At 41.0% G+C, this 15,378-nt stretch overlaps 1 protein-coding gene across 5 annotated transcripts in view; it reads right to left on the reverse strand.

Moving 5' to 3' along the window:
- The window catches only part of GAS2 (growth arrest specific 2), a 154,168-nt gene that overhangs the window by 95,750 nt on the left and 43,040 nt on the right, over positions 1 to 15,378 (reverse strand). For all 5 annotated transcript variants that reach the window (XM_042446128.1, XM_042446387.1, XM_042446214.1 and 2 more), the window contains exon 3: positions 13,539 to 13,663. In XM_042446128.1, the coding sequence (XP_042302062.1) occupies positions 13,539 to 13,663 (125 nt within the window). The remainder of the gene's footprint in view (positions 1 to 13,538; positions 13,664 to 15,378) is intronic.

Genomic DNA, 15,378 nt, shown 5'->3' on the forward strand with positions numbered 1-15,378 from the left:
AAACATGCATTTATATGAACCTTTTTAAAAAAATCATCAATTTTTTCGCATGTCCGCTATTTTGTATAAAACGTGTCCTACATTTGAAAATATTGTCCTACATTTGTCCCGGTTTGGAGGTCGTGACTTATGGCAACCCTACATATTCCAAAACTATTCTTTATACATATTCCAGAAACACACACAGAAACCACATTCTGGGGCTAAGTTTCAGTGAGCTATGTTAAACATCCATTATAAAAAGTTGCCATCAAGTCAGGGAATTGCTTGCTTCTGGTTTGTTTCATTGACACCTATGAAATGTATATGGCTGAAACTTCCTTAAGGAAAGTTTGGGTGTCAGTGAAAAGCCTATGATTCAGGCTGATTACCATTTAGATACTGTTCAAGAAAAAAAACTGGTGTGGTGATTCAAATTTGCAGACACTCTTTTGGTAACAGCTTTTATGTGACTAAACCATTAAAATATATGTAGGAGGAGACATACTTCAAAGGATCACAACAACAAAATCTCCTTCCACTGGAAAAATAAAGAAGATGCCCTCTGGCTAACCTGCTCTCTATTGAATTGGTTTTTACAAAGAAGGAAATATTGTTGTGAAGGTAGAATTAGGGGGGGGGGTAGGTATACTGTGTGCCCACATCATTTGCGGACGCACCATACGCGGCTTTCAGCATACAGTGAAAGCCACGAGGGAACCTGCAGCAGCACATGGGGCGCAAGGGGCAGCGTGTCCCATTAAGATTAATGGGGCACACGCCTGTGGCACACGCGCACCACCATGCCATGCATGAACCCCATTATTTTCAGTGGGTCTTGAGCATATGCATTTTTTTTATGCAGGGGTACGGTACTATTTATTGCCTGAGATGGCTGCAAAGATTATCCCCTCCCTTTCTGCATGTAAAATTGCCCTGGTAAAAGTTTAGAATATTTATATACTGTATTTATTTATTTATTTATTTATTTGGAGTATTTATATCTGCTTTTCAGCCAAAAGGCCTTCACAGTGGCTTACAAATGATTACTTAGACAGTTCCCTGCCCTCAGGCTTACAATCTAAAAAGACATGACACAAAAGGAGGAGGGAATGGCAGTGGAGAAAGGGATCAATACTTGCCAACCTTTAAAGATACTGCTGCTGGTAGCTATTGTGGCTGTAAGCATGAAAAAACTGTCAAGCCTGAGGGTGCTGCCATGGTGGTTTTCTCTCTGGGGTAGAGGAAGGAAGGAGATGACCAAGCAGTCCTATCCCAGCTGCACTTCTGCAGTCAGGGAGGAGAAATGGTATCAGTTTCCCAGATCTGTAGAAACTCACTGGAAATATGGGAGAACATCCTTATTCCTATTCCCCAACTGTAGCTGGGATGGTAGCTGTCTGGTTGCCTCACTCCCCAGCCAGTAAAATGCCATGGAACAGCCCCCAGGAGCTGCCAGTTGCCAGGCAGTAGGTGCAGATCTACATGTGTTGAGCGCGTTGAGCGCCATGCTCTAGAAAACTGGATGGAAGATCTCTGCTGACACTTGATGTCCACTTTGAATTCTTTTTTTAGGTTGCACCCACAATAATCCCCTCATCTTCTCATAAATCTTTGGTAAAGCAGCCATTATGAAAGCACCCCATCATTTGGTTGCCTACATATTAGACCCATTTGTAGAGACCCATTTTGGGAGCTACAGAGTCATACTATCTCCTTTTTTAAATGTCTGTATTTCAGAACCTTGTGTTATTCATTAGTAGTAAGGGTAAAAAGGTAATCCATCTTTAGGTAGAATTGGAATAAAGCCCTGAATATTATCCTGATAACTATTAACACACATGTTATTTGAGTTTACTTTAAATCTTGGGTTTTTTTTTAAAGGGTTTCTTTAATAATTCCAAGCTAACGTGGGCTCTGCACATACCACACATGCCTTGGTGCTTTAAATTTGTTTGTACAGCTGCGAAATTCTCAAATTAACTATCTGTCAAAAGAAGTAAAATATGGCCTGGAGACCAAGGAGATGAAATCCAAGCCACTGGGAGAAAATTACAAAATGGACTTCTGCAATATGAATCACCTTTTTACAGAATCACACTTGCTATAATAATAAACCTGCAGTTTTGAGGCCAGTGGGTCATTAGCCATAACACGGATAGTTTCAGCCATTTACTACTATACAAATCCCCAGCATTTATTAACATAACTGTCACTGAATCTCCCTGTCTCTTAAATCTGCTGAAATATAAATTTATTCGTAATGCAAATACCACATGATGTCCCACAGGTAGGTTTGAAGGCATAAAAATGGAATCACACCCTTCAGAAATGATCAGTATATTCCACTGTATCCACTCTGCTGCTAAACCCACATCCAAGATTTTAACGATTACATTTTTCCTGATGCTGTTTATAATCGCAAATTCACACAGTGGTATTATTTGTTATTTTTGATGGTCATGATAAATTCTGCACAAGGTATATTCCTTGGCTGTATTTCAAAATTATTTTTATTTCAGCCAATTTAGCACATTTTAAGAACTGAAGGCATCAAAAGTGACAGATTTTTTAAATATATAATATATAATAATATAAAGTTTCCTTCAGTCTTAAATCAGTCAGAATTTTAAGAACAGACCATGTAGCTATCCCATATCTTCTAATCTAAATCTATTTTAGTTATTAGTAAATTTCATGGATTAAAAAAAAACATCTTGAGGGGGAAGGAATACACAGAGGGCTGCAACTGAAAGACTAGTCTATAATGATTAGCACACTTCATGCCTAATGTAATTATTTTGTTTTCCATAGCAGCTAATAGGGTGGGTGGGGGTGGGGGCATTCACAGCATAATACTGTAAATTCAACAAGATAGTAAGAGCGGGGAGGCACAGCTAGCCAGAGACGTCCATGTTAGTGGTACAGTGAATCCCATTTTGGTTTTATTCAAGTTTAAAAGGAGCTATCCAACATGCTGAAACTAGTGGGGGCTAGAGTCAGCACTTTGGATAGCTCTTTAGGAGTGTGAAATAAAACCAAAAGCACCCAAACATGGATGACATCAGCCATGTTTAGAAGGAGGAACTTAGAACAATTCTACCATTTTTTTGTGGCAGTCCCATACTTCAGGTAATACAATTTTAGAAACAACTAAAAAGTAAGACTCTAAGGAACAGCCTGGTAAGGTTGATACAACTCCCCCCCCCCTTCCACTTAACTCAAACACTGTCCATTCTATAATTTTTTGTGGGTTTTTCGGGCTATGTGGCCATGTTCTAGAAGAGTTTCTTCCTGACGTTTTGCCAGCATCTGTGGCTGGCATCTTCAGAGAATGCTTGCCTAGAAAAAGTGGGCCTATATATACTAAATGAGCCTGGGAATGCAGGAGTGATTTGCATGTGTATTGTTCTGTGCTGATGGCAGGCCTTCAGAAATTTCTCTGAAGATGTCAGCCACAGATGCAAGTGAAACATCAGGAATAAACTCTTCTAGAACATAGCCACATAGCCCAAAAAACCCACAAAAAACTATGGATGCCAGCCATGAAAACCTTTGACTTTACATTGTGCATTCTAACTAGCAATGACTGCTCTTTGTCTCAGGCACTGTTATTTCATGTCAAATGCTCTGTGGTCTCATTTTTAAAAAATCAGAGAGAGAGGGGAGGGGGCAGAATTCAACCTGGGACCTTCTCCATGTACAAAATGTGCTCTGCCACTTTATTACAGTCCAACCTCAAATGAGATAGCAGGTGGAGTGGCATAAGATGCCACTCCACCTGCCAGCTTATCCCATTTGTACATGTTAGCTCACCGTGGGATCAATTCAGTTTATCTACTTTACTGAAAATTAACAAAATAGGCAGGTATGGTATAGACAAATGCCTCACTCTATGATGAACACACTCAAACCAATAATCACATGAAAAATAATCATAACAGCCACAGCTACCACATAGCAATTAAACAAATGAAAGATTCCCTATAGAAGCTTTAATATGTAGACTGCCCCCCCCAAAAAAAATTAAGGCAGTGTCAGCATGGGAAAATGATTTTCAAACACAGAATCAGGATACACCAGATCCTTCAAACGGCTCAAACAAGGCAGCATGTTAGGTACTAATATAAAAGGATTTGAGGTTAGGTGTGTTTCCCAGTTAAGAGATGCAACAGCAAGAGAACAAAAAAGCATTATAGCACGTGGAATCAAAACCAATGGAAACCCATTACAAAAAGAAACAAACCTCCGCATGGTCATACTAAACAGTGTCTTTTGTACTTGCAAAGTATTTCTTAAAGCATATCTATCCAGAGAAGCAGCTTCAGGCTGTTCTGCAGTCAAAATCAAATGCATACCACATGATCTGTGAAAATTTCATGCCCCTAATATGAACTCACAGTTCTGCAGTTGCTATCCCAGATTGTTCACAATAGGGCCCTTTATTGTCTTGATATCAGGGGCTTCTGCATATTCCTCCTTCTGTGGGAACTATTTTCACTGCTTTACAAAATGGAAACAGCAGTGTTCAAATTGATTTTGACAGCACCACTACACTTTTGTACATTCCATCAGTATGAGAAAAGGATAATGATGAACCTCCTAATGCTCCTATAGCCTCTGAAAAGCTGGTCAGCAAGCAAAGAAAGATGTAAATGAAAACTTTTCCTCCCCTTCTTTACAACTGGAGAAAGAAGCACACTTAGGACCACACTAAGTGCCAGATGGTACTAATCTTACTGGCAGCAAACAGTCCTTAAAACATTAGTCACTCTAGATGAGTCACTGTGCAGATGAAATATGAGTGTCATCAAAGCTCTCCATAACTTTGAGAGATAACATTTTGTTCTGAATGGGCAAAACAACAAGCCCTCTGACCACTAGGAAACTCTATCAACACCCTTTTCAGTCTTGCCAACTTTTTTTTTCTTTTGAAGGATTTATAAGAAGAAGAAGGAGAAAGAGGTAGCCTTCTTCCTTAAAAATGCTGAGACCAACAGCAGCGGTATGACAGTGGGGGGAGTGTCAGGAAGTGGCATTTTTAAAAGCCACTTCCACCGCCCCAGGAACACCAGGCCAGCGACCAAGCCTGGAGGACACCAGCCTAGACCAGCCAGCTGAGATGAGCCCTCAGCCTGCCCAGAATCACCAGGGCAGAGACAGAGGCGAGGTAGCAGGGAGGGGTGCACCTTCATTTGCATCATCTGCATCCTCCTCCTGCTGGAGAGCAAAAACTAGAACCTGCCAGAGAACATTCCAGATGGTGAACATTACACCTGCCAGCCCCTCCTGCCACACAAGAAGGGGGAGCAGCCCCTGCTGCTGACAAACTCCAAACTCAAGGATTACCCCAACTCTGAAAAAGCCGCCTCCCAGTCCCAAAAGACATCGGCCAGCAGAGACTGCTAGAAAACGATAGAGGGGATAGGAGCAACTGGGGGGGGGGGGGTTTCCATGGCAAAGGATGACCAGATGTAGATCAGGGAATAGCAATTCAGATTATGCAGGGTAAAGGAAGGTTTGGTGACTACAGAGAGAAAGACTGTTAAAAGAGAAGGCGAGATCAATGATTGAAAGCTATCTCGTCTTTAGTTCGCCCTGTCGCCCAAAATGGGCTGGAGATTGAACCAACCCAACCACAGAACCTTTCTCTGTTCCTGTGCAATGCCAGGCCAGTTAAAAATAAAACACATAATCCACAGTCTTCTCACAGAAGAGGAAACCGACCTGGCATGCTTCACAGAAACCTGGCTGGGAGACGACAGTGTCGTAACTTGGGCTCAAACCCTACCAGGCGGGTATTCTGTCAGTGATCAGGTATGGGGAAGTGGGCAAGGGAGCGGAGTGGCCTTGGTCCATAAAAATTCTTACATTGACCAGGGTACCTAAGGACTAAGGATAATTTGGGGATTCTGTTAGTATATGGTCCACCCTGTTGTCTAACAGACTCCCTAACCGAGCTGACACAATTGGTCTCAGAGTTGGTATTGGAGTTGCCTAGGCTGTTAGCTCTGGATGACTTCAACATTCCACTTGAGACCAGCTTGACAAAACTGGTATCCATGGCAGACATGGGTCTATCCCAGTTAGTTTCTGGGCCCACACACTGTGCGGGTCATACCCTCGATATGGTCTTTAGTACAGAACAGGAGTATCTGTGGGTGGGGGTAATTAATATCACCACACTGTCATGGACGGATCATTTCCTAGTCACACTGTTCGCTCCATTGGGAGTGGAGGGCCCATTAGAATGGTCCTCCCATGAAGGCTAATGGAACCAATAGGATTCGAGAAAGCCCTAGAGAGATTAATGGTTGGTAACACCAGCAATCCTGTCAAAGACTTGGTCGACACTTGGAATAGTGATTTGACCAAGGCTATTGACACAATCGCTCCCAAGTGTCCTTTCCAGCCCATTGCTAATCAGCAACCAGGGTACACAAAAGAACTTAGAAATATGAAGCAGCCTGGACAACGACTAGAGCACCACTGGCGGAAAAGTCAACTCTTATCTGACAAGACATGGCATAGGAAATTTCATTATTCCTATGGAGTGTCAATATGTGCAGCGAAGAAATCCTTCTCCTTTTCACATATTGCATCTGCAAATTCCCATCCAGGAGAATTGTTCAGGGTGGTAAGGGAACTCACCACCCAGAACTCATTATTAGACTCCACACCAGCCTGCTGTGATGTGTTTAATAACTATTTTGCAGATAAAATATCTCAAATAAGAGCCGACTTGGACGCCAGTATTATAACGGAATAGACTAGTGAGGTGGCCAGCAACTCTGTGAATGAGATTAAACTGGATCAGTTTGAGTCTGTGAGTACCAAGGACATGGACAAAGTCCTTGGTAGTGTGAAGAGGGCAGTGTGCTCCCTCGATCCTTGCCCTTCATGGTTGGTTGTCCAGGGAGGAGATGTTATATTGAAATATGTTATCAATGCATCTCTCAGTGAAGGTCAATTGCCACTTACTTAAAGGAACCGATCGTGCAACTGCTCCTGAAGAAACCTTTCTTAGATCCACTGGAAATGAACAATTACAGACCAGTCTCACATCACTCATTTTTGAGCAAGGTAATCAAGAGAGTTGTTGCCCATCTACTCCAAGTGGTTTTGGATGAAAAAGGTTATCTAGATCCATTTCAGACAGGCTTTAGTACAGGATATGGAGTTGAGACTGACATCGTCACCTTGGTTGATGATCTTCGTCTAGGTATTGACAGGGGAAGCGTGATCCTGTTGGTACTTTTAGACCTCTCATCAGCCTTTTATACCATTGATCACGACATCCTTGTGGAGAGCCTAAGAGAGTTAGATGTTGGAGGCACGGCATTGCAGTGGTTCAAATCCTGTCTCTTAGGCAGGTTCCAAAGGGTGATGCTTGGGGACAGTTACTCTTCAAAAAAAGAGCTCAAATTTGACATCCCTCAGGGTGCCATCCTGTCCCCAATGTTATTCAACATATATATGAAGCTGCTGGGAGAGATAATCCGGAGACATGGGGTGCGGTGGTATCAGTATGCTGATTTCACCCAAATATATCTCTCCTTGCCTTGAACCACAGTCTAGACCAAAGACGGTATCTCTACTCTCAATGAATGTCTTAAAGTGGTAATGGCCTGAATGATGAAAAACAGACTGAAACTAAGTCCAGATAAAACTGAGGTATTTGTTGTCGGACCCACTAATCCAGGTATAAGGATAAGTCAACTGGTCCTAGATGGGATCACACTCCCCTTAAAGGACTGTGCTCGCAGTCTGAGAATACTCCTAGATTCGTTGCTTCTGATGTCAAATCAGGTAAATGCGACAGTCAGGAGTGCTTACTATCAGCTCCAGCTGATACACCAGCTGCATCCTTTCGTGGAGCAGAGGGATCTGGAAACTGTAGTGCATACGCTGGTAACCTCACGACTTGACTTCTGCAATGCAGAAGACCCTTGTGTCTAGTCTGGAAACTTCAATTATTCCAAAATATGGCAGCCAGAGTAGTCACTGGGCCAACTAGATGAGACCACATTACTCCTATTTTAAAATCTCTTCACTGGCTGCCTATTAGTTTACAGGCACAGTACAAGGTGTTGGTTGTGACCTTTAAAGTCCTACATGGCTTAGGTCCAGCCTATTTGTGGGATTGCCTCCTTCCGTACAATCTGCCCCACACACTCAAGTCCTCTGAAAAAAAAAACTTCTTTACCCAATAAAGACCAGGTTGACGGCAGTTACCCAGGGGGCCTTCTCATTAGCTGCTCCCAAATTATAGAATGGCCTGTCAGAGGAGATCCAGAATATCACCAGTCTTGACAGCTTCAAAAGGGCTGTCAAGACTGATCTCTTCCGACAGGCCTTCCCTGAATAATTCACCCATCTTCCATGAACACAGATTATAATAGAGATTACCCAAATTGCCCCCCTTATCTCTGATTGGCTTGATTATTGACTGTTTTAATTGTTTTAAGGTTTATGATGTTTTTAGTGTGATATAGTTGGGGGGAGGGAAGTAGTGGAATGCATTTTAATGTACATTGTATCTTTTATTGTATTTTGTTTGATGTTGTGAGCCGCCTCGATCCTGTGGGAGAGGTGGCATATAAATTAAAAAATTATTTTATTATTATTTATTTAAATAAAAAATGGCAAAAGTAAAAGCATATAAATCTGTCATTTTGACCCAACCACACCTCTTCAATGTTACCTACCCCATCTTTTAAAAAAAATCTTCACGCAACTCCACCACACACAAACCATGATTAAGTCTACAATATGCCCTTGATATGTAGATAAGACAACTACTTAACAGACAAAAGGTGGAAGACGGAGGTGTACAAGCAACATGTTTCATGGTTTTGTCTAAGACAACTTCAAACTAACTCTGAAACACAACATGTTGCCTATCCTAAATTTAGTACCTATTTTGCCTGAGAAGAGCAGATCTTGTTAAGCAAACATCAGTTTAGCTATCTAACATGTAATTATATTTTTGTTCTGAACACATAATTAGAAACTTAAAGGTTTGCTTGCAGGGCCAGCATTTAAATAGAAAAAAGAAAAGACAAATGAAATATCACCTCAGTGATAGAGCTGGCTTGCCTCCCAGATCAGTTCCATGTATTGGTGGATATACACTACTAAAGAACTTCTGGTAAATACCCATGTCAACAAAAGCAAACTCAAGAGTAGTGTCTCAGTGACACGTGGCACAAATCCACATGATCCAGGCAGCTTACATCATAAGGTAACACATGGTTCTGATGCCACAAAGAAGTAATAATTTTGTAGTAGTGACACCTTTGAGAAAGCCTTTCAATCATCCCTGAGATGCTTCCAAATGAATGATTTTTCTATTGTTGTGGATAAGAGATACAACATCATACTCAACAACCCTTAGTTACATAACAACTGTGCTACAACAGTAAGAACAAGGTCAGCCCTACACACAGTGTTAATTGCAGTGAAGAAAAAGATAACAACTCTTAGGTGGCCTAAGCATGGAAGCTGACGAGAGTAGCAGTTTAACCTTACTTCAGCACTGGCAACCGGATAGGATGCTCCACTGGCCTCAGGCAGCAGGATAGTTTAGGGGTCCCAAGACAAGTTGAATGGATAAACACACCTCTGTCATTAACACAGGGAAAGAGCTGGAAAAGTCATGAGAAACAGCTGGAAGGTTACCACTGTTATCCCCCCAGCATCTCCTCCCTAAAATGGTTGCTTCGCTCTGTCTAAAGGTAGGGCTAATTTTACATCTCCATTGGCCATATATTTCAGATATAGGGAATTGGAGTACAAGGTGACCCAATACACCATAATTTAGAACTCTCTCTCTCTCTTTTTCTGACTTTTCTTTTCTCTCTGTCTCTTTTTCTTTGTTGCTCCTAGCTAGTTGAAATTGCAGATTGAAAAAGCCATCTCCATTGACAGTGGCAGATTCCTAAATTAGCAATTGCTGCACAGAATCAAGCATAAATCAGTACTGCTTCTCCCAAGGCCTGCTTCTCATGCTTTTAGCCCTAAAGTCATATAGTCAGAATTATAGGAACACACCACCTTGGTTGATTTGAGTCAGTTTTATGAAACTGACTCCCTTTTTGCTGCTCGTATAATTAAAAAGAGCCTGTGTATGAAACCCTAACCTAGTCATGAAGAACTTTCAGAAGTTCACTGTGTGCATAATAAATTCTTAATAGGTATCTGAAGATGTTTGACTTGGCCCCATTCCAAACACAGGGCCCCAATTATTTTGGAAATACACGTAGGAGTACAATGGTGGTGCTTTAATTCATTTGTGGAAATGAAATAAAGCCAGTGATGACATTGTATTCAGAGGGAGAAGGAAATCTGACCCATACACTGGGTTACAAGGAGATACCTGACTTATACTCCCCTTCTCTCCAATTCTTTCTCTCTTTTCCCCCCTGGCTTTCCCTAGTCTTTCTGCCTCTCCCTGCCTCATCTGCACCCTGACTATTGTCTCCACAGTGACTCTAGCAGCTACTTCAATTTTTAAAAATCAATTAGCACCTTCTCATATATATATATATATATATATATATATATATGCCCAGAAGGCTTTATCTATTTTAATAGCATCTGAAGTGTCTAAGGGCCCAGCTGACTACCTGCCATATAAGCTGTCTTCAAAGTAACAGCTGGATGGAAGCCACGCTGTACTTCTAGATTTCTGTGCAACTCCATGGTAGCACATATATTATGAATACAGGAGAGTATTGTGGTATCCTTACTATGCTAAATTTCATACTCTACTATTCTCATATAATATTACTTGGCACCAGGACTCATATATTCCAGAGATGGAGCCTGGAATACACTCCTTTAGACAGGGAATTACAATGTGAAAGCGGGGTGTGTGTGTGTGTGTGTGTGTGTGTGTGATAGCCATAAAACCTAGTAATGACACAAAGCTATTACACTGCCATTTCTTCACATTCTTACACTGCAGAATGCGAAATAACACACACACACACATCACATAGTTTTTAAGTGAGGTTTTCTAATCTCATTCACATAACTTCCACAGCACTCTGAGAAAGTAAGTGACTTCTTGAAATCCAAAAACTGCCAGTGAATAGGGAACTCAATCCTTTCTATGTCTCAAATTCCAGCACAGAAAAAGCACAAAGACATACTAAGGCTCAGGAGGACAAGAAGAATTCATTTAACCACTGCTCTATATAACCAGGCAGATCATTTCATCTCCTGATTTATTTATTTTTCGATCAAAGGGCTTATCAGACTATAGCATAATGTAGTAGACAGGCAATATTAAAGCTGAATCAGCTATTCTCTATGCTGAAATTTAAAGGAGAAACTAGTATCAGGAGGGGTGTAGAAGTTTTCTTGAATACACAGCACTTAAACTATGTGCATATTCACCTTTTTAAAAAAATGCTTTGACTTTATTGATTAACCTTATCACTGCTGCTTCTGTCTCTGCTCATTTTCTCCTGGTTGTTTCTTTGTAATGTCTTAGCAATAATTTAATATGCAGTACAGGCACAACTGTAATTTGCATGTTGGACTAGAGCTCTGGAGACCAGAGTTCAAATCCTGGGCAAGTCACACTCTCTCAGCCTCAGAGGAAGGCAAAGCAAACATTCTCTGAACAAATCTTGCCATGAAAACCCTATGATAGGTTTGCCTTGGGGTTTCATAAATCAGAAACAACTTGAAGGCCCACAACAAACAAACAAACAAACAAACAAAAATGTATAATCTGGAAGAACCATGTGGCAGAGCAAATCATGTTACTTGTTCAATTCCTTCTCTTTCTGTTTTGAAAGGATCTCAGATAAATTACTTGACTCAGATAAATTAATAAGCAGTGTTCTGTCACTGCTTAGAGTACACAATACTGGACTAGAGGAACAATAGTATAACTCAGTATTAGAGGGGCCAGACTTGTCACAAGGCAAAGTGAGAGTCCAGCAACAGATGCTGAGAAGGCAGTAGCAATGACCACTACCCAGATGATTCCTCATTTCTTCTCTTCCACTGGAGGATAAACTGTGTATGCTGGGCCCCAAAACTAGTGTTTGACTTCACAGTGTTGTAGCACTACCAGCATTTATACAAGTATGGCTGTTTGTATTTGCTATGCCGAAAGTGCTGGCTGAATAAGGACCTGTCAGGGGGAGGGAGGGGGGAAATACCAAGGAAGGAAAGGCTTTGCAAGTGACTGAAAGCAATTCTTTCTTTCACTCTGAAATGAGTCTCCAGGGGAAATGATACAAACTTGACAGAGAATTCAAGAATGTGCAATTGGGTGGCAGGTGGCACTGGAAAATTTTTGCCATCCACTAGTGTGACCACTGGGTCAGGGATGTAGCCAGGATTTTAGGAAGGGGGGGGGTGGTCCAGACTAAGTGCCACCATTATAATGGGGCTTGGGTGCAGCAGCGCAGCAGCACACACCATCCATTTTTCTAATGGAAGGGGGGGTCTGGACCCCAAGAACCCCCCCTGGCTACGTCCCTGACTGGGTTACACAGGATTCTTCTCCTGTCTCATCCGAAATATGCAGAAAAATGTCTTGAGTTCTCTCAGGCTGGGATCTAAAAAAACTTATTTTAATTTTTTTTAAAATAGCTATATTTTTAACAAACGTTTTAAAAAACAATTAAACAAGCAATTCAGTTAAAAAGCACATATTTTAAAACAGTTAAAACATTTAAATTATTTAAAAGATAGAAGGAAAAACACAGCACAGCACTTTCAAACACCCTACTCTCAAATAATTTAAGAATCAAAAGCCTGCCTAAATAAAAAGGTCTTTGCTTGTCAACAGAAAGAGAAGAGAAAGGAGACCAGGCAAACCTTCTGCAGAATTTCAAAACCCAAGTCCCATCCAAGTAGAAGGCATTTGGTGAATGAGATAGTATTTGGTAAATTGATTCACAAGGAGTATCAAAGAGAGAATAAGTATTGTTTGCCTCTATTCAACAACTTTGTGAAAACTTATGAACACTTTCAGCTCCACATTATAATTAGCTCTGGAATGCAGTAAATGATTTTCATCTCAAGTGGTGTGGGACAGAATAATAGAACTCTTAAGTCTCTATTTGGAGAAGCAATGTGGTGTGTTGGTTTGAGCTTTGGACTATGACTCTGGAGATCAGGGTTTGATACCCTGCTCAGCCATAGAAACCCATTGGGTGACCTTGGGTAAGTCACACACTCTCATCCACAGAAAATCCTGTGATAGGTTCACCTCAGAGTCGTCATAAATTGGAAATGACTAGAAGGCCCACAAAAACAAAGAAGTCGCTATCTGCATTTCTAGGACATTGTTTGTTTGTTTGTTTTCCCTGTTGGCTCATGACCTGAAACTTGAATAAGACCTGAATAAGGTTTGCTGAAACTTGCATCATTGGCATCCCAACCACCTTTGTGGCTGGGCAGATAGAAGAAGGAAGGAGAGGGATAGAAAGTAAAGACAAAACCATATAAATTTACCATCATGGCTAGAAAAATGGAAGACTGCTGTTTTTATTAAAAAAAACTTTCTGACTGCTGATTATTATAACATTTACCTTTCCAAATTTGTTCACCTCGATGCAGTTTTCTTTAAATTTCTCCTGTAAAGTCTCTGCTAGCCGACAGAGCAAAGCACCATTATCCAATTTCTCCATGAAGGTTTCAGCTGTTATTTCTTTTCCTGAAATGAAATGAAAATAATAACAATCATCATTAGCTCTGAAAAAATACTCACTATATGAGAAGCCACTGATGTATCGCTAATCTGGGTTTGTGGTTGCTCCTTGTCAAAGAACCTAGTGCCATATTATAAATGCATATCCACACCAGTTATTGAAAATAAACCTAGGAGCATTTTTGGAAGAACTTTATGGGTCACAACAGGTGAATAAAAGTGGAATAATATTGTGAAGTTGAAGGCTTTCATGGCTGGCATCCATAGCTTTTTTTTTTTTTTATGGGTTTTTCAGGCTATGTGGCCATGTTCTAGAAGATTTTCTTCCTGATGTTTTGCCAGCATTTTTTGGCTGGCATCTTCAGAGAATGCTTGCCTGGCAAAAGTGGGTATATATATACTGTGTGAGCCTGGGAATGCAGGAGTGATTTGCATGTGTATTGTTCTGTGCTGATGGCAGGCCTCAGGCTGGGAGGCTAATGCAAAAGAGGATTAATGTCTGCTAATTGGCGATCATTATCTGCTGGGAAAGCTCCTGACTCTGAGTGGTTTCCCATTTGCATTTGCTGAGTCCTTATTTTGCTATTCCTCAGGACTGGTAGCCAAATTTTGTTCACTTTAAAGGTTTCTTCTTTCCGGTTGAAATTATACAGATGTTTGTGGATTTCAATGGCTTCCCTGTGCATCCTGACATGGTAGTGGTTGGCATGGTCCAGAATTTCAGTGTTTTCAAACAGTATTTTATACCCAGGATGGTTTGTGGCATGTTCTGCCAGTGCTGATTTTTCTGGCTGGCCCAGTCTGCAGTGTCTCTCGTGTTCCTTGATTCTTATTTGCACACTGCATTCGGTGGTCCCTATGTAGACTTGTCCGCAGCTGCATGATATGCTGTAAACTCCTGCGGCTGTGAGAGGCTCTCTCTGGTCCTTGGCTGAGCAAAGCATCTGCTTGATTTTCTTCTTCGGTTTGTAAACCATTTGCAGGTTGTGCTTCCTCACCACTTTGCAAATGCAAATGAGAAACCACTCAGAGTCAGGGGTTTTCCCAGCAGATAATGATCACCAATTAGCAGACACTAATCCTCTTTTGCATTATCCTCCCAGCCTGAGGCCTGCCATCAGCACAGAACAATACACATGCAAAATCACTCCTGCATTCCCAGGCTCACACAGTATGTGTGTGTGTATATATATATATATATATATATACACACACACACCCACTTTTTCCAGGCAAGCATTCTCTGAAGATGCCAGCCACAGATGCTGGTAAAATGTCAGGAAGAAAATCTTCTAGAACATGGCCACATAGCCTGAAAAACCCACAAAAAACTATGGAATAATATTATTTGAACTGTGGTTTCCAGCTTTATTGATGAGATGAGATATGCCTCACGTGTTCTCCTCCCACTTCCCATTCTTTTTATATTGGGATAATCAATTTTGCTTCTGGTTTTAAGCAAACCACTGTCCCCTTAGAAATTATTTATTCATTTGCTTAAAGTATTTAAGCTACTCCTGCAAAAACCACAGTCAACATGACCACAAATGCAAGAAGCATGGAATACAACAAAACACAAACATTTTAACTTGAGGCTGTTTCACACTATACAGTTACAGCAGTATATTCCACTTTCAATGGCATTGTAATATCCTATGGAATCCCTGGATTTGTAGTCCAGGGAGAGATTCTTCGAATTCTATGCCAGTATACTAGTGCCT

Source organism: Sceloporus undulatus, chromosome 1 (assembly GCF_019175285.1).
Source record: "Sceloporus undulatus isolate JIND9_A2432 ecotype Alabama chromosome 1, SceUnd_v1.1, whole genome shotgun sequence".
NCBI classification, from domain to species: Eukaryota; Metazoa; Chordata; class Lepidosauria; order Squamata; family Phrynosomatidae; genus Sceloporus; species Sceloporus undulatus.